Genomic DNA, 19558 nt, shown 5'->3' with positions numbered 1-19558 from the left:
GCAGTCAGTGCGCGCCGAAGAGGCCTGCGCGCGCGATAAGTCGCTGTCGCTGGGTCCGCGTCGTCGCGCGACAACTGATTGTAGTTGAAATCGGTTTAATTTATCACAAACGCTGTCGGTTGCATGCAAACACTCGTAGGCGATCCGGCGCGACACGCGGCGCTAGCGCAGGCGAGCCGTGCCGCAACACCCTGTACGCGCGACCAATTATCAGTGATTACGGCGACGGCCGGCGGCCGCGGCCCGCAGCGGAGTGTGCGCGGCGAACGCGCGGCGGCGCCATGTACCTGTGCGGCATCTCGCAGTTCTTCCGGCGGCAGAGGCTCTGCCTCGAGGAGGTGAGTGCGCGGCGGACCGACACCAACACTCCGCTTCACTGAAATACTTCACTGCGCCTGACGCACCAGTTGAGCGATGTGTCAAATACAAAGTTGCAAAATATTTTATAACAAATTTTTTTTTCCGTGTACACTGGAGTGTAATGTTATCACTGAACTTTGTTTTTTTTGATACATTTAAATAATTAATGTTTTGATGCCCATACGAAAATATGTCAAATTTAATTTAAAAGAGCAACTGAGCTTTTGGCTAGCTCTACTCAGCAGGTCAGCGTTAGGAGCCGGCGGTAGCTTACTGCTTATAACGTTAAAATTATCGAACATTCAAAAGTGTACGCAAATTCCTGTTTGAATAACGATATTTTGTAATTGAATTTGGGTTTAACGGTTTTGTCGCGAAGTCGGCGGCGCGGCGGGCTCGCGCAACTTTACTAGTTTGGGTGCATCAGTGAGCGCCGACCGCCCGCAGGCAGTCGCGCGGGCCGCCCGCCGGCCGCCCGGTGCTGCCCGGTGCCGCCCGGTGCCGCGTGTGTTGCGCGCCACAGTCTTCTTTTGGCTCCCCGTTTTTGGGCATCTGTCATGCTCTCCTACCGTGTGCCAGCAGGGATCTTATTTACTACAAATTTCACAACTTTTTATGTTATTTTCAGCCTCCTCTTATGTCCTTCTTGAGATCTTTATTTCTAGTCGTTTCTAGAATGAGTAGCATTCTCCTTCACTACTTTCCATACCTCGTTACCTGTCATACATCGCCTACCTCCCTTCGCCTTTCAGAATACTGTATAAATTGCAGATTTTTTATTTTTGAACTTTATTTTGCAATAATTATATTTATTTAACTTTTATTTTGTATCCATTGTTTGATTATCTTTCACTACTATACATTTCCATATCGCAACTTTCATTTCGGTTTTTCACAGTTTGTTGGCAACATTTATTTCCCTTCTTGATTCGTTTTCCTTTTCATTACTGTTCCGATTGTCCTCGTATAGTGCTCCAGAAAGATCTGTCGTCTCTTGGTCAACTGGCGAGACGATGTTACTTCCCTCCAACCTCGCCTGCAATCGTGACTGGCAATCCGTTCGTCCCGTACCAAATACGCAACAGCCTGTGGCTACGTGCGGTCACCTGTGCACGAGAGACTTTTCTCGAGCTTAACCCTGCGAAGGTACTCGGACAATGCGCCGCGCCCCCTGAACATCTGTGCAGACCGCAATCAGGCCAAGTTCTGCGAGTGATGTGCCCTTGAACTATACCGGAGTTGTAGTATTTTCACCGTGGCAGCAATGTTGTTTTGTAAGCATGTGGTATCGACGCATCTGGTATCGACCTATTAGCCTTTCCCAGTACTTTGAGTGAGCACGGTGACACAGGCATTCGTTATGTAGCAGGCGCTCACCACGCTCTGACTACTTTCTTCGGTTCTCCCATAAAAAGATAAAAACGCAATTTAAAAAGCAATCGTATCTTAAGTTTCTCGAAAGGAGATTTATATACTTTATAGAAGTAAATCGTGAAAATGTATTGCATGTCCACATGAACCGTGTTGTTATCAATTTTCCTAAGAACAACCAAAAGCAAAAACAAATACTGTACTATACCTAACTTTGATTTAATTGAGCTACCAAATCTTCCTATGGGCAATGTTTACGCTTTTAAAATAGAATACATTCAAAAAAAAATAAAGATTGCCAAAGGACGTTTCTGTGCTCGGGGTCGCTGCGCTGGAAACGACTTCACAAGACGTAGCGCGCCGCCGACGGGGACGTGCTCGCCTGCGGTTGTCTCGTGGCACGTTCATTATTATACACTTCGACATCGAGTCAAAAGTTGCGCGCGTCCCCTTATGATTCTTTCGCCATTTCTCTTTGATGTTCTACACTCGTCGTGTGATGAATAAAGGGTTTTCAAATTTCAATCATAAGAATATCGGTCAGCGCTGTTCGTCGGTGTTGCCTGTGAGTTCGTAATATCTTTCAATTTGCTGCCAATATATATATAGTATTGCAATTCAACGATTTGCTTATTTCTTTGCTGAACGGAATGCGTGAGCCTTTGACAAATTAAAATGATGGCATGTACACAAACGTACAGTTATGTCGATGTTCGGTTATATTTATTGTTTAAATAAACTATTTCATTTTATCATTAGCTTCATATAGGGTGATTGGTGATTAGCAAAAGTTCCAAAGGTGAAAATGAACGGGTTCAGAAATAACAAACAACGCATTACTTATCTCTTTATCTTAGTCTATCCGCGTGGACCGCCACAACTTATTTAGGTATACATCAAGTAACAATCAGTAAAGACAGGCTGCAGGACGTGTTTTCCGTGGTAAACATTTCCTTGACTGTAAGTAAATATCGCACGATTTTTTTGTGCCGCACGCACGCAGAGCGCCGCCCGGGCTTCGCTTCTCATCAAATCAAAATGTATTCGGATTCGTCTCTCCCGTGCAGCTCAGTCAAGCTTCTGCTCTCTGATGTTGCTGCGCGAGGTTTTTAAGCTTCACAGCCCCTGGCTGAAGATAGGGTTTACAATACCGAACTAAAATCTTAATACGGGTATTTGATATTTGAAATACCGGGATACCGGTATTAAAACCGGTACTATTAATAAAAAAATTACTAGTTATATTTTGCTATATTGACTTATTGACAAATAATATATGAAATCCAATATTAAATTCTATGTTACATTTTACATATAATAGGCTCGTATGGTAATATACAACTAAAGAAACAAAAACATAACAAAATTGTAAATATTTATAAAATAATATTAATAACTTGCGTTTTGTTTATTAAAGTATGCTCTTGAAAAACGTAAACAATCAATCGTTCAATTTTTACTTGTAAACACGATAGCTGATTTGTAAAATGAAACAATCTAATCTAAACTATTTAATAATTTTCGTGTTACACGCTTTATGTATTTCTATAAACGAGGCCTGCTCATTGGGCAGCAGACGTAAACATAAACAATCGCTTTGTATCGCCGACACCGCCGCTCCTCAATGGTGTCCTACTCGGCTCCGTTTGTATAATAAATGTGCCTGATATAGATTTTAATACAATGAATTTGTTTGTATATCTTAAAAAAACTCTTGTAATTAATTAACATTATTTTAAATTGGATTTATATTATACATAAATTCAATTTTCATCAACTAATGTAATACCGAAATACCGGTAGTTTTACATGAATGCCAGTTTTATTCCGGTATTCGGGATCCCGGAATCTTGGTATTGTAAGCCCTGGCTGAAGATGTGTACATGTATTGTTTGACGGTGATCACAGCTGCTGCTCGTAGGCGGTCAGGCTGTGAGTTCCGTCGCGTCGAGTCAAATTGGACAGGAACCAAAATTTCAATCACGTTTTCCTCCGAACTGGAGAAAGTCGGAACGGTGCAAAGTTACTTTCGGAAAAGTGGGAGACGGAGTGGAACGTTATCATTAACATTAACTGGAAACAAACGCGTGTGTGTTTTTGTAGATTTTACACTCACAAGAATAATATTAGCGTTCTCAGAGCGCCCTGATTATTAAACGTAACTTTTATGTGAGCTTTATCCCGTATTCTACCGTCAAAGCCGTTCGTATCTCTCTACATCGGTAAGGTGTCGCCGGCGCACGACTCCGAACCGAGCGATAAGTTCGCTGAGAAGTGAACGAGTCCCTCGGAGAAACAACGCTGAGCTTCCTTAACGCCGGCTTTTGTCGTCACTACATAGTATGACAACCACCCGAGGAAGGAGAAGTGAGGGAGCGCTTGGCCGAGCGGCCCCGATAAAAAAAAGCTCGGTATTTTGGCGAGACTGGGTAAACGTGCCAGCCTGCTTGTCGCCGACGCGCAGCGGGTTCGATGACCCGGCAGCAAGCAAATACGCGGCCGGGGTCGCGCGAGCGCGGGCGCCCGAGCGGCTGAGCCAATTTTAAAAATCGCGCCGGCCAGGCCGCGCGTTCAGTCCGCGCCGCGCCCTGCCGCAGCACGTCGCAGCCCGCCGGAGCCCGCGCAGCACGCAGCAGCACGCCGCAGCACGCAGCAGCACGCAGCAGCACGCAGCAGCACGCAGCAGCACGCAGCACCACGCAGCAGCACGCAGTAGCACGCCGCACGGCTCGCACCCGCACGCGATGGAGAGGAAAAGGTGACGCACAGTGAGCTCCGATCCGCCTAGCACTACGGCGTTGACCGGCTGTACACCAGCGCCATATAATCTAAAATAGCTTTTAAAATAAATCGTCTGCTTTATTTTTGAAAATAATGATGTAATTATAACCTAAAAACTGTATTATGTATTATTGCCGCCGCACTAACGCTATTGCACGCGCGTGTTTATAAACGCGTGCTGTGCGCGTCACGCGGCCGGCGACGGCCACCGGCGAGCGTGCGCACCTTGCCCCGCCGCAAATCCGGTTAGGCGGCGTGCGGCGCCGCTAGGGCTTCGCGCGACACTTGTGCGCCCTCCGCCGGCGGCATGGTGCGCGTGCGGCTGGCGCGCTCGTGTAGCGCGGACTCACCCGCGGGCGCGTGCAGGAGCCGGCGCGCCTCGCTCACGGCCGGCCAGCGCCGCCGCCTGGCGCTCGTGCGCAGCGCCACGCTGCCGCTGCCCCTGTCGCCGGTGCGGCACATTTACCACGTCGCGGTCTGCCCCACCGCCTGCTGTCACCAGGTACGCACCGCATCCGCGCCGCGTGCTGCTGCCCCTGCTGCCGCCCGCTGCCGCCCGCTGCCTGCCCGGCACCACACGGGATTCGCTCGCTTAGCCGCCGCTCGACCGACCCGAGGTCGAGTCGTATACTAATGCACCTCGAGTCCTCGCTCGCTTAAACACACAAACTCTCAAAAAAAATAACACAGCCGTCGATCATTGATTGCGAAAAAGTTCGGTACAAAGTAAACAACTTTTGTAATAGCGAGGGAAACACTTGGCCGGCAAAACGGTGGCTGTATTGCATTCGACAATAATGAGTCCAAGTTTACCTCTAGTCGTAACTAATTGTTCCAAATGATCAACATCAGCCGTGAACGTCGCAGATGTCAACTGGCCTAGATGCGCCGCCGCCCCTTATTACGGATAAAGAAAACTCCTCTCGTATCACATCTGGAACGTTAGGAGACCAGAAGTAGCCTGTTGTGGCCGCTGCCAGATCCTATAACGGCTGAGCCTCCGAGTGCTGATCTCGGCCGGCACTCGGCGCGACACTCGGCGCGGCAGGCCGCGTGGGCTGCGCGCAGAGCCCGGCCTCTATTTTCGTTAGCTTTGTTCTATATTTGTTTTTTTTTTTGTTTTTGTCGCGGACACTATTCTGCGACCTTTCGGTAAACAACTCTCTAGCCAATATTTATGAATCATAAGTGTCGCGGTGTTTTCCGGACGTCGTCACCGCGTCGCGGCGCTGTGTCGCTGTTGCGAGTGCAATAAATGCGCTTCATTTTTCTTCGCTCTATCTTTATACGAAGTTTGCTATCAAATTTGCTTCATGCATGCATTCATGCAAATGTTTCTTCACCCATCCGTGCGTGGTTAAGGAGCGTGTCACACTACCCTGCCCCAGCACAAGCTAATAATCTGCTCAGCAGTAATTAACACTGTCCGTGAGCGCGAAACGAGAGCGGTGATATAAGTGAGAGCTGCTTTATGGTACTTTAAAACAAAGAGAGGGTTGACCTGGCTTAGTTATTGGAAATGGGCATCGGCTACATCCATGTCGCGGACCCGAGCGGGCAGCGGTCCGGTCTCCGCGAGGCGGCGTCGAGGAGGCATGGGCCGGGCACATCCTCGATGCTTCAGTTTTAACAAAGTTCATTTTTTTCTTTGGGAAATTTGAATAGAGGTTAGAAGCCTCGCACAACATTTAGATGATAAATTGATTGTTTGGTCCCCCTGGCTTATTGCACGCGCGGTTATTAATCGATCCTTATCTAAATGACTTCATCAGGTACTGACCTCCTGACGAAACATTAAACAGTCCGTCTAAACAAAATGAAAGCATGCGTTACGCTCGGCAATGTTGTAGGCACTGTTTGCTTCTGGCTCGTCGGTATCGGCGTTGGCAATTTATTGGCGCGTTTGCTGTATTTGGGTCGATGTTAAATTAACAAAAGTTAAAAATCAGAAGGATCATCCCAACAGTAGCCCGTCTCCGTCCGCGACGACACGCTGTTGCATACAAAGAGAGGGCCGCTCACGTCTGCGACGTTGTTGGTTTCCGCGCACCGGCAGCACCGTACCCAGCTCTGTACAAATGGCAGCGGTGCCGGGTGATCAGCACCCGTCGCTGCCGGCTCACAGCCATTCGGATGAGGAGCCGACTCCAACAAGTTTTCATATTAGTCAAGTTTCCGTGAGTCTCTGCTCGGCTCTGGCCTTTACTGTAATAAAAAGAATCCTTGTTGTCTCTATTTATGCGTCACAGCGAAACCGTACGCCGTGTCCGGATCACCTCGGTTAAAGACGGTCGGAGTCCTCGCTGCAACTCTTACTACTACACTTCGGTGTTTCCCTCGGTCCTGACTGACCGCTGATGCGGTGCTACGATTGAAATCTACGTTCAAGACGATCTCGTAAGATTGCGATTTTAATTTTATGAAGGTCAATCCTTCCTCAACGCCACCTCCGTTATAGTAGCATTGATTTTTAGTAGAATTGAATCTCACAAGCATTGCCCTTGGGTGCTGACATGGTTCTTCTTGTCTTCCAATTTGCGGAGACATATATTGCGATACACTTGCGATTCAACGGGTCCACGCGCGTGTGGTTGCGTCCGCTTGCACGGCCTGCGGCCCTCTTGTATTGTCCTCTCGTCGTGTCACTTGATATTTTTGCATGAAACTTCAGAATACGTTCTGAAAAATAGGTGTCGGCAGTAGACGGGTTTCTTTTGCATTTAATTTTTAGAAAGTCTTATGAAATTTTGGGTACACACGTAGCTCGTTTGCTTTGGTTGTTGGATGCATGGGCTACGTGGTCAGAGAAGTGGTCGTGTGAGCACTCGCAGCTGGGAGTCGTGAATGAGGATCGGTATGTCACCAGACGCGCCAACGTTCTCGCGTCTGATCCAATTTTAAATGTCAGATAGATCATTGTGAAACGCGGCCGTCCGTCCCCGCCCGCCCCAGTCAGCCGCCCGCCCGCCCAGACGCGCACAGTGCGCGCGCCGACTCTCGCGCCGACGTTCGCTTCCCGGTTTCGTGCGCACCGTATATTTTAAGGTTTCGCCAGGACGTCCCCAGTGCTGTCGATGATAATGTGCCGACGCTAAAGCACTGCAATGGAGAGGAAAAGGTGATTGTGGTCCCGAATTACCGAGGCATCCGCCCCCCCCCCCTCCCCGCGCACCCCGCGCACCCCGCGCACCCGCGTACCCCCCTGCCCCTCTGCTCGCTGACCGTCTCGGACCGCGGTCGGCCGCAACCACCGACGGTCACGTTCAGAAAGAATTTGTTGATCACAAAAATAAGTGTAACAATTTTTTTGTAATATAAACGTCTTAATATAATTAACTGGTTTATATACGAGTATACATATACTTGTATGTATGTACATGTATAAATTTTATCATTAATATTTTAAACGACACAGCGTCTGTCGAAGGTAACGAGGCTAAAGGAAATAAATATTTTTATTTTTTGACTTGAGGCCATAAAGCGACTCGTTCCGTTGAAGCTTCCCTCGAGGAGTTGGTCACGAATGTGAGCAGCACGCGTTTCTCGGTGCGCGCTGCGGGCAGCTCGGTGTTGCTCGGTGTTGCTCGATCGTTGCACGCCGCACGGCGTCGGGCGTCGCGAGCTGCTCAACAAACACTTGACTCTGTAGTCGTGTGCGCACGGTGATGAACGAATAGTAATGACGGGCCCGGCAGCCGCCCCGGGTCGTGACGCGTGCGCTGCGCGGTGCGCACGCGTGGGCTCGCCATGCTGCGGCGGAGGCGCAGCGCCGACGCGGCTCACCCCGCGGACTATGCCCTCGCCAGGAGCCGGCGCGCGTCGCTCACGGCCGAGCAGCGGCGCCGCCTGAGCTTGCTCAGGACCCCCAGCGGCCCGCAGCCGCAGCCCCCGGTGAGCCACATTTACCATTTGGTCCCCTGCCCGCGCGACTGCTGTGCCCAGGTATAGACTAGACTAGACCTCCTCGTTTGCTGCGTGCCTGCGCTGCTCCACGCTTGACGCCCGCGGGCTGCGCCGGGGTCCCTGATAGCTGTGTCGACCATATAACTATTTTTTTTATATTCACGTGGTTTGGTTTATTCGATTGTAACATGTTCAACGTCGATGATGTTTCCAACTAACTATGAAACTGTTTAGAAAATCTATATATAACCTAAACACTATTTACGTACAGGACACTGAAATTTTTTCTGAGTCAGGTTCTAATAGGTCGCAGTCGAATCTATGTCGTCTTGTCTTAGTTGCGTCCGCAATAGTGCGACCATCCGCTGCAATATTGCGCTGCTCGCCGGACTTGCAGTAATTGAAACCGCCTTAACCGTCTGGACCCTGAACATAAACTGATTTCTCAAGAACAAGTTCTTATTATTACAAGTTCTTATATACAAAGAGATGCAATCCGTCCGCCGCGACCCCGGCGCTCCCCGCCCGCTTGCTGCCCGCTCGCTTCGCGCACGGGATGTACGTGCTGCCGATTTTTATTTAACACCGGTTTACTTTAATGTTTGTGGTAAATATTAGACGACGTAAATAAAAGCAAGTTAACTTGCTTGTTTGTTTGTTTGTGGTTGTTGTTGGAGTACTAACCGCCTGAAGCGCCGCCGGTTGTTGTTCACTTGTAAAGCCTTTTTACAACAGACGTGTTGCGGTCGGGGCGGAGTGTTCTGCCACCTCCACCTGCGCCGCCGCCTGCACCGCGTGCGCACCTTGTGTCGATGCTTTTAACAATTATGATAATAAGGGGGGCGGGAGCGCACGATGTAGCCATAACATCTTCGTACCTCACTACTTAATTTTATAAATAAAACAATTACGTAGTTTTCGCGCCTGAAGGCAACAAATGACTAAAGAAGTTCTTCGGGAAGCCGTTTGAGCGACAGCGGAGTTGCGTCGCGCCAAAGAGGCGCTTCCTGTGGGTCCTGTTTCAGCTGTCGCCCTCGGCCACCTTCGGGAGCTCGCGATGCCCCTCTCCGGTCTCCGGTTTCGGATCTCCTCTTTGTCTCTTTTGTTTACGTCGGTTGGTACTCTCTCGTGCACCGCGTGGCACGAGAGAGAGCACGGCATCCGTACTCACATAAGGTAACGTAAGTGTTGTGTTATTATTACACTTATTAAAGTAAAATGCCCGTTTACATTTTAAGCATCTTTATTACAATTCATAATCAACGGGACAGACGTTCCAATTTCAGAACAAAAAGAATAAAACACCAAAATTATAGCAGTAGGCAATGCAACGATTCCTGTAACATTTATCCTGTTCCGTAGTACTCTCCTTGCGTAGTATTATACTTTTGCAACAGAATTCTTCATGGCCGTTTTTAAATAAAAGTGCGCCAGAGGCATGCGGCGCGCGTGCGCCGGCGCAGTCGCGCCCTCCGTGACCACCGAGTTTCATCTGCCCGCGCAGCTGAACGCTATCTCTGTCCACATTTTTCTCTGTCATAGCATACTTTTTACTGTTACTTTAACAATTATTGCCAGCAGCTTCCACAATGCTGCTGTGGATCTATGACTTGAGATTTCTCTCGTAACAAACGGCATTTCAGTGACATCTCTGATGATTGTATGGCACGGTAATTAGTTGCCACCGCGTTATACAAACAACACAAAAAATATTTTTGCAACAGTGACATCTGGGACGGTTGCAGAACTTTACGTCTTTCTTTGAAACAGAAACTGAAGAAAAATGATGCCGATAGATGGCAGTTTATGCAAACTGTGTAGTTAGTAATTATCGAATACACTGATATGGCAAATAAGCTACACACACACACACACACACATATTATTACATATATATGTATGTATGTATTATATGGGTGTGTACACTGGTACCTCCATCCTTTAAACCTTCCAAATAAATAGTTTTTAAATTATTTAAATATTGCGTAAACATTACATTTGCAAATAAAATGTTTTTTTTTAATTTCGGCACAAAAAACATATTGTATATAAAAATGGTTATCTTTTTTTCAAATAATTACGCCTTTATTGTCAAATTTTCGATATTTTTTAATTAACTTTGAGACCCTTTGCGCGTCCCCTTAAAAGAAACCGTTAAAATCTATAACCGTAAATATATAGTTAATATAAATATAAAAGAAATACGGTCGTTGCTTTGAATAAAAGAGCTCGTTTATTGAACAATTTGATCAAAACCAAAAAATTTCAAACAACAAGTCGCTTGAACTTTTCTCGTTTAAAGTACCAAGGTTACAAGCAAGATATGGTCTCAAGAGACCAGTGCGCGTGCGCACGCACAGTGCCCCGCGTCTAGCAAATATTTGTTTTATTACGTTTTTAATTTACCATGAAATAAGACAAAAAAACGAGGCAGGTGCGAAAGGCTAATCGTAAATTTGATTTGACCGTCGCGCGTGATATTGTTGTTGCGTCTGCTATGCGCACGAGGACGCTCGCGAATGGCGTGCGTCGCCGGAAGAAATGTCATGTGTGCTTTTCTTCTCTGGAACAGCAAAAGTGACGGAAGCCATGCAGACATCGTCGTATAACATTCTGGGAAGGCGCTGCGTAAAAATTATGTTAATAAAAAAAGATCCGCCTCGACATCTATGCAGCTCCAGGAGTGCGCTGATGCCGGGGTGACAATGCTTATGTGTCTCTCAAGTCTCCTATTCCTGAGTTGAAATAAAATGACTTTTACTTCTTTTGCCGCGCCGCCACGTCGCCGCGTCGCCGGCGCGCTGACTACGTTCTTAATTTCAATTGAACCGTGACGTTGTTGCATGTTGGCGGTTGTGACATTGAAACAACGGCAACGCACGCGGCCGAGTTAGTAATCGATGCAAAGTTCATTAATTTGTACGGAGCGGTTCCGCGCGAGGATAATAAGCGACGGGCAAAGGGCGCGGCAGGCGGCCAATTGCCGCCGACCTAATTAGCTGGCAATTGGAAACGGCGAGCGCGCGCGCAGACGACGACACATACCGCTGCACGGGCAGCTGCGGCCGGGCCCCGTTCCAGTGTTTGTTGTATACAGAGCAGTACGGCGTCGTGGTCGCGGAGGAGCGCGGCCGTCGGCCTCATTCCCCCGGCGGACGCGAGTGCCTGGCGCCTCCACCAGGCACCTCCGCCCGGCACCTCCGCCCGACACCTCCGTCCGGCACCTCCGTCCGGCACCTCCGTCCGGCACCTCCGTCCGGCACCTCCGTCCGGCACCTCCGTCCGGCACCTCCGTCCGGCACCTCCGTCCGGCACCTCCGTCCACGCACCCGGCGGGGCCGGGGACTATATGGGGAGGTTATATTACATAAAAACATCAAAACCTGAGTGATGAAAGTAGCATATTAAATTTTACCAGATAATTATTGTTTGAAACAAAATGAGTGTTTTGTGTGCCTTCAACTCCGTTAACATGAAACGATTAATCAGGGTTATGTGATATGTCGGCGCCCAAACACAAAGCCATCCTCGCTATGCTACGCTCTACGCACATACGAACTAAGTGCTTCTATTTTTGAAAAGGTAGCAAGCGCTTAGGGGACCATCTGAGATCACAATAATGTTTGAAAGATAATTTATGGGACGAGATAATTCCGAGGTCGCCGACGTGTTCTAGCGAATGTGTAATTATATAAAGTACTTACTTTACAAGCGGATAGATCTTTGGAGTAAAGTTATTTACATCCTCTTGTACTCTAAAACAACTAGTTTCCCCATTATATAAAGAGTGTCCTATAATGAATGGATAATCCTGTAGTATCTGACAGCACAGCTATCGAGCGCTTAGACAATAATATCTAAAAAAAAAATCTTAAAAACACGTTTTTATCATGTCATCATCACGTACAGCACGTTTGCAAATTATTAAATTTATTTCGTCGATCCGCGGCCGCGGGGGACGTGTAAGTACAGGGCAATAAAAACCGTATCATCTGGGTAACGTAGACCGATACTATTGGGAGATTTTTAATATTACTAAAAATAAAAATAAGCTTGCGTACGTCACGTGCTCTGATAGTCATGAATAAAACCTCTCGATTTTCGACGACAGCAGACTTGCGTCGTAACACGAGACAATTGCGGCCAAAAGCCGTGTGGACGCGTCACAGAATAGACACATCCCTTTTTCTATGTGAGGTCGCACGAGGCAACAAAGGAATCAGTTTCCAGAGGATGAATTGCAGCGTGTTTTGCGTACCTTATCGCCACATCGCAATCGCCAATCCGTCTGCCGAGTGAAGCGACTATGGTATTTCCCCCTAAGAGGGCTACCTAACATACAAATCGGCTCCTAGTCTCCGGCGGCCCTGCTATTCCTGGTACCGGCCAGAGCGATAGCAGCGGGGCAGCGTCTGCTAATAATCACCGGCAGGGACCTGCCGCCTGCCTGCCGTACAACACAACACAAACACACATACAACGCGAGGATGTTGCGCTCTGAAGAGAAGCTGTTAGAACTAGAGGATAAGTTGAACAAGTTATCTCTCAAATAATCTAAAAATCATAAAGTTGTCCGAAACGGGGTAAGGCCGGACGGTTTGACATCATCATGTTGAGCAGAAAGCAGATATTTAACGATGTCTTCGTAATTAACGAGGTTAAAACCGGAAGTGATCACCGAATGGTACGAGGAACGTTAAACCAGATAATATAGAAGACTGAAGAATATGATCGGCCACTGTGTTTGGCATTCGTGGCCTGAAAGCCTTCTATTCTATTGAGACTTCGGCCGCGCTGTCGCTCTCAATCTCCCGGATTGACTATAGGTACATCAACATTTTGAAGTGCTTGTATGAAAACACCACGATATTAGTCAGGCTGGATTCGCGAATGCACGATGCAGATTGTTTATGGACTGCTTACTCGGCGTCAAAAAGAACGGTAGTATTTCACTCGCCGTGCATTTGCGAATGACATAATCATAATGAATGAAACCACGGGGGACTTGTGTATAATGCTCGATAATCTTAGAAGAGCCTTTGGATAAGTAAGCTGTGAAATAAACATAAATAAGAAAAAGTTGATGCCTAACGTCCAATTCGTAGCGACTAAAATAGTTGACCGAGGTGCGTCGCTCGAGTTGCAGACGACTATGTGCACCCGGAGCAAACCGTCCAGCGAGTCCAATTTGGAGAGCGTCGTCGTATCCAACCCGGACGGGGAGCCTTCGAGAAGCGCCGGAACATATTTTTATCTAAAAACCACACGCCTGACGACGAAGGCAGAATCAGTGTGTGTGGCTATTAGAGCGTGCCGCTGCGGCTAGCTTTGGGGGAGGCCTCAGCGGGCGTCTATCGGCTGAAAAGAAGTAAAATATGTGTGAAGCTTTGAATTAATTTGATATCGGTGAAGTGACGAAGACGGACGCATATTGTCCGTTCTCAGACATAATCCAAAAATTCAAGCTGCAAGTAACTTCGGACGAAGTATTATAAAATGTAAGGTACATTTTATAACGTAGCTCTAACGGCGTCAAATTTATAAAATCTAAAAGAATGTCGATAGCCCATCACCCTGTGTTCAATAAGGAATCTTGTTCCCATAAGTCATTTCAGCATTGGACCCTGCCAGGATTGCATCAGCAGGATGAGTGTCGATGTAATCATAAACATTATCAACGAAACCGCTAGGTTGACGGTGGACGCGTGCGGGCTGTTGCTATGATGCGCAGGACGCCGTGTTGCTTAGCTGAGATAGTAACTTAGGGTCCGACAGACGACCGCATGCGCTGCTGTTGCCGGGTCCGCTCCGAGTTCAAGTCATTCGTTGTGGAATATGTCCACGTCTAAAAGCTTTGTAGCGCTCAATCGGCGTGGCGCCGGGATCGCGGTCGGCCACTTTATTGCCCAGAACTTTAGTGTAGTGCTAAATTGCAACGAATTCTCCGGATTCGTCTGAAACGTGAGAATATTTCTACGCTCCATTTTTAAGTTTGTTTGTGTAACCGCGCACGTGCGCCGCCGGCATGCGCCCGCGCCGAGCGACGCACGAGACGCTGCGGCGGGCGGCCCGCGTGTGCGCAGCCTCTAACGAGCTCCCGGCCCGCGCCGCAACACTTTCGCGTTCCCGCGCGCTCCCACTGCATTCCTGTCGGGCGGGCGGAGAGCACGTGTGCCCCGCGTCCTCTGTACTGCTGAGAGCCAACAGCGATACCATGACGGACCACGAGGATAAACCGCCACAGGTCTGTTCTCCAGATATTCATTTTATAAAGAACTGGTCAAAACAAAAGGTTCTTTTAAAATCACTTATCGCCGCCGGAGTGTAGTCTCTGGTCTTCTGGTTGCTGCTGCGTTTCTATCATCTTCGACGGCGATGGGACGCGACCGGTGGATGCGGGGCACCTGCGGCGGCGTGTCGACGGCACGGCGCCGGGGGCCCGTCGACGTGCTGCGGTAATTTTAGCATGTTTACGTTTACGTCCGCATTCGGCGCCGGGCTCGCGTTTCGCTAACAGAGCGGAGCGCCCGCTTCCCCGAACATCGTTACGGAGAAGACAGTATTAGCGGACACGTTCCTTGTTTATTTATTATCCGGCACATTAAGCGGTTGTCAGATACGTAAACAAAATCTTCGCCCGCTTACGCGCCGACATCGATGCAGATTGGGTGTTTTTGCCGCGACACGAGAGCTGCCCCGCGCGCCGCGCCGCGCGCCCGCTTGCGGTGTCGCAAACGCTCGTAAAGTTATTTCCAACGGCTATTGCGCGTCAATATTAATAGCGATGTTCCGTTGACGGCTAGCTTTCGATACAGGTTTCAAATAGGGACTTCGGTAATTCCATTAGAAATTTGTACCGTCGTACTATTGGGATATACTGCTGCGTCCCGGGCTGCGCTTGAAACTCGCCCAGCGAGTAGGCTGAAGCCTCGTTCGCATCCATTACCTTTCGCAAGGACCGAGTGAACGGGCATGTGTGTGTGTGTTTACCCGCGTATGTGTATTTGACTTCTGCTAGCATATTTGACAAATCAAACAAAAAGCATGCGCAGGATTTGAAGTTAATAAGGTAGATTCTATGGGTGCAATTGTCCTTCCGTGAAATACGATTTCACGGAAGGACACTCCGGGGCTGAGTGCTGCCGGTTGCCGCCCTCGTGAGCGCAGTGACGTGCCCGCCTAACGCGTCTCTTCCCTTGTTGCAGAAGTACGTGGTGAGCACGGACCGCAGCGGCGACATCCACGTGCACGTGCAGGTGAGTGCCCGTGACCTGCCTGCTCCCGTACAGAGCTCGCCTGCACTCTCGGCTGCGCAACACATCTGCCAACAGTTGATGACACAACAAACTGCAACACGTGCTATACGTGCGGCCCGCGGGCGAGTACTGCGGAAGCCGGGTGCGGTGCACGGATCGCGCGTCGCAAATTTCCTTGTTTATTTATCATCAGATAAAATGTAATGATTTTTAAGGGGTTTCTTTATCTCACAACATAAAATTCTTTGTTGCGCAGCCGAACGGCACACCAGTTGGTAGTGACGCGGACTTTCACTTACAGGGCGACCTCAGCCAACAGGACAAGAGATGCGTGTTCCTCACGGTGCACGACCTTGGCACCAACCGTAAGTAGCGGCGGCGAGCGGCGCCGGGGCGCTGCTCGGACTTTTCCAGCAGAACATCATGAGCGGCAGCGCGCTTCAGCAGCGGCACCCTCGTAACCGGAGTACTGAGGTACCGCGCGCGGACTGGCCGAGCGAGCTGCCGCTGGGGTGTGTGGCACTCACCTGAACTCCCAAAAAGAAACTTGTGGCTGCATTTCTGAGCCGCAGGCGGTTTGCGGAGACAATTTTGTTACGGAACTCGACATCATTGAATATTTAAATTTATAATTACAGTCTGTTTGCGCTAGCCTAGCTATGATGTAGCTAACTTGTTCCTAATTAAAAAGACAACCTCTCGATGTTTCCGGGTTAATTAAGAACGATTCCATTGGTTAAGCCACGCTGCTCAACCAATCGAATCGTTTAAAATATTTAAAAATGTTGTTAAAAAATATGGGCGGCGCTGACCACGCGCCCTTTCCCTGCCCGCAGACACGTCGCTGGTGGACTTCGTAAACTGCCCCGCTATGGCTGAGATCAAGGAGCGCTCCTGCTTCATCCACGTGGACGTGCCCGGCCATGAAGAAAATTCGCCCGACCTACCAGAATCGTCAGTTCGTCAAATTGAATCACACACGTGCCTCCGCAATTGTACCTGCACATTTTCCAGAATTTACCCACATATTTTCCAACGTTCCCGCCCATGCACAGGATCCAGCACTTACCAACGCACCTCCCCTGACACGTTTTCCATTACGCTCCTACGTATCTTTCAACACACCTGCCTATGCACAATCTCATGCACTCGCCCTCGCACTTGTGCACGCAATTGCCCACGAACTTACCTTCTGCTTCTTTACTCGCACTTGCATCCACTATTACAACCACATTACCACCACTTCAGCATGTTCGGGTACTCACTAGCATCGTTCGCGCGCTGCAGATGTAACTGCGGATAGCGCACCACAGCTCCGTACGACACGGCCTTGCGATGGCGGTGCCGTGCACAGCTGCCCGACCCCACAAAGCGCAATGTTACTATCACAAATCCCGCTCAACACAGCTCGAACTGTTTGCGGGCTGGCGGATCGTTTGGCGTGTGTGCGTGTGCTGACTGACGCCCCCGCGCAGGTACCCGTTCCCGTCGCTGCAGACGCTGGGTGAAGACCTGGTGACGGTGCTGGACTTCCTGCGCGTACGGTACGCCGTGGGGCTGGGCGAGGGCGCGGGTGCCAACGTGCTGGCGCGCTGCGGGCTGGCGCACCCGCGCCGCCTGCTGGCGCTGGTGCTAGTCAACTGCACCGGCTCCGCTTCCTCGGTGGCGGATGCCTTCCGCAGCCGCTTCTCTCGCTGGCGCGGCGCCGACATCTCCCACTCCGAGGAGGAGTTCCTCATCTACCACAAGTTCGGACACGTGAGTTTACTGCAAGAGCATCTTCACTATCGCTATCAGGTTTGTTTTCCTCTTTTTGCTTACATAGCCTCTCGCGGCCTCTCCTCGCCTTCGTCTCCATATCGACCCTTTCACGTAATTCTTAAGTTTTCTCGCTTCTCCCTTAACTTATTAAATAGATTAGAAATAATTATATTACCGGCAAAGCGGAGCCCGCTGGCGGGACTACTTCGACGCTGCCCCTGTGTGCTTGTGCAACATGTTCTTAAACAGGAGACACTCGCGCGAAGTCCGCGAATTGTAACGAATATACAATCAAACGTCGCTGCGCTGAAAACTTGAGCAATTTTGGTTGTCTATTTAGAAGATAAACTGTGGAATTGTTATTAAACTTATTACACATATGTACCCACACAACACGTCCCGCAGCAAATGGGCGGCGACGGCGCGGCGGGCGAGCGCGAGCGCACGCTGGCCGAGTACCGGTCGCGGCTGCGCGGCAACCTCAACACGCATAACATCAAGCAGTACGTGCGCGCCTTCATCAAGTGAGTCCCTGAGCGTCCTCTGCGAGGCAACCGCCGCCGCGGCTCTCACTCATGATCTTTCTCTGATCCTCGATACTAGACAACCAGCGGTACTAGACATTTCTTGTATTAAAGACCTAAATAAAGCCTGCTTTGTTATTTTTTTGAGCGGCGCCCCTTGTCAACCGTCTATGAACAAAGTTCCCGACGGAGTGCGAAACCTCGATAGTGCAAACTCGGCGCTCGCCCGACTGTCCGCAGCTCCACTTAATATATTCCAATAACTTCCAGTCGTAAAGACCTGGTGCTGCGTGGCTGCCAGCCCGACATTCTGCTGGTGACGGGCACGCTCAGTCCATACGCGACTGTCGTGGAGAAGATGTATCGAGAACTAGATAAGGACAAGGTCACCATCCTCAAGGTGGACAAAGTGGGCGACGTGCTCGCCGAAGCCGTGAGTATCCTCGCACTCCGAATCGTTTGTAAGTTAACGAATGTACTCCTGCTGCCCCCGCAGTGTTACGCACATATACTTATTCTTCTGTGCAAAGTAACGCGACTCGCTCCGCTGCGCCGTGCGGGATGGCAGGCTCTGGAAAAACACATAGTGTTGGGCACGCGCGTGCGACGCGGCCTTTTCGTTGAGCACGCGTCGTGTGGGCCGCGCGTCCGGCGCGCGCATGCAATCCGCGCCGAATTAAGTGGACCGCGAAAAGACTGCAACCGGCCGCCGGCGGTAATCGGGTGCTCCTTCGCTGCGCAATGAAACAAGTACAGTCTACTCTACACCTTTCCCACCCATCGCCGCCGACGCGTCCTCGACGATGAGCTGTCGATCACAATCGGGTAGTGGATGAGTGAACAAATACTCTACTATTCCGTGACCTTTTTCCACATAATAGTTACGCGTGCGAAAACATCACGCGGAACGCACCGCCGCGACCTGTTTCATAATTACTGTAAACTTGCCGCGGATATCAATTGCATTTGTTACATTTTATTTTGCCTTGCTTTCTCTGAGAAAACCTCTGTAGACAAGACATTCTGTGAACTCGGAATAGTTGTGGGTCCACCAGGTTATTTAGGTTTCTTACTCATTACCTGCAGCCGTGCTCCTTACGTTTCAGCCCGCGAAGGTAGCGGTGTCGGTGCTGCTGTTCTGCCAGGGGCAGGGGCTGCTGACGTCGCTGCCGCCGCCCGGCGTGGAGCGCCGCATGTCACGCAACATGTCCATGGAGGAGTACGACACGCCCAACATCCGACGTCTGTCGCTGACACCCGCGCCCGCGCCCGCAGCCCCCGCACCCGCCCCGCTCGACAACCGCTAAGTGCCGGGGCCGCACCATCGTCCCCGCGAACTCTTTTTGATTTCCGACCTTGGTTGCACTCACATACACATCCTATTTATTTTTTAATATTTCGTTATATAATCAACAGTAGACAATAAGTAGCCTCTGAAATAACTTTAACAAAAATGTTAAAAACATAGGGTTCATATATTCGAGATATCTGTGGCTTTCGTATTTATAAGCCCACCTTGTACTAGATGCCCCAGCCCTCTGGTGACGGTTTTTAATAAATAAATGAATAATCAGTTATATCGTTTTATTTAACCTTAAGGAA

General features: G+C 49.5%; 1 protein-coding gene across 13 annotated transcripts; it reads left to right on the top strand.

Moving 5' to 3' along the window:
• Positions 1-144: 144 nt before the first annotated feature.
• On the top strand, positions 145-19531 carry LOC137930815 (uncharacterized protein ZK1073.1). 13 transcript variants are annotated; one of them, XM_068774132.1, is made up of 9 exons: positions 7526-7630; positions 8319-8454; positions 15621-15671; positions 15973-16036; positions 16508-16625; positions 17147-17468; positions 17838-17956; positions 18227-18389; positions 19063-19531. In XM_068774132.1, exons 1-9 carry the CDS (start codon positions 7617-7619, stop codon positions 19261-19263), a joined length of 1188 nt encoding a protein of 395 aa, XP_068630233.1. In that variant the 5' UTR covers positions 7526-7616; the 3' UTR covers positions 19264-19531. The 13 variants fall into 13 exon arrangements, with proteins under 13 accessions (XP_068630236.1, XP_068630231.1, XP_068630232.1 ...); XM_068774129.1 differs by having other exon boundaries at positions 7562-7630; positions 8208-8454; XM_068774135.1 differs by lacking the exons at positions 7526-7630; positions 8319-8454 and adding an exon at positions 145-338.
• Positions 19532-19558: the final 27 nt, after the last annotated feature.

This window comes from Battus philenor, unplaced genomic scaffold, assembly GCF_028537555.1.
Source record: "Battus philenor isolate CCGP_79_NKW_IND1 unplaced genomic scaffold, ilBatPhil1.0.hap1 SCAF_7, whole genome shotgun sequence".
NCBI classification, from domain to species: domain Eukaryota; kingdom Metazoa; phylum Arthropoda; class Insecta; order Lepidoptera; family Papilionidae; genus Battus; species Battus philenor.
This window is presented reverse-complemented; position numbering and strand designations above follow the sequence as displayed.

Bases quoted from the DNA above. Each gene is read 5' to 3' on its own strand.
- LOC137930815 (XM_068774129.1), top strand. From the start codon at position 8,260: ATGCTGCGGCGGAGGCGCAGCGCCGACGCGGCTCACCCCGCGGACTAT. The intron at 16,626-17,146 runs GTCAGTTCGTCA...GCCCCCGCGCAG, and splicing joins TCGCCCGACCTACCAGAATC to GTACCCGTTCCCGTCGCTGC. The intron at 17,957-18,226 runs GTGAGTCCCTGA...AATAACTTCCAG, and splicing joins TACGTGCGCGCCTTCATCAA to TCGTAAAGACCTGGTGCTGC.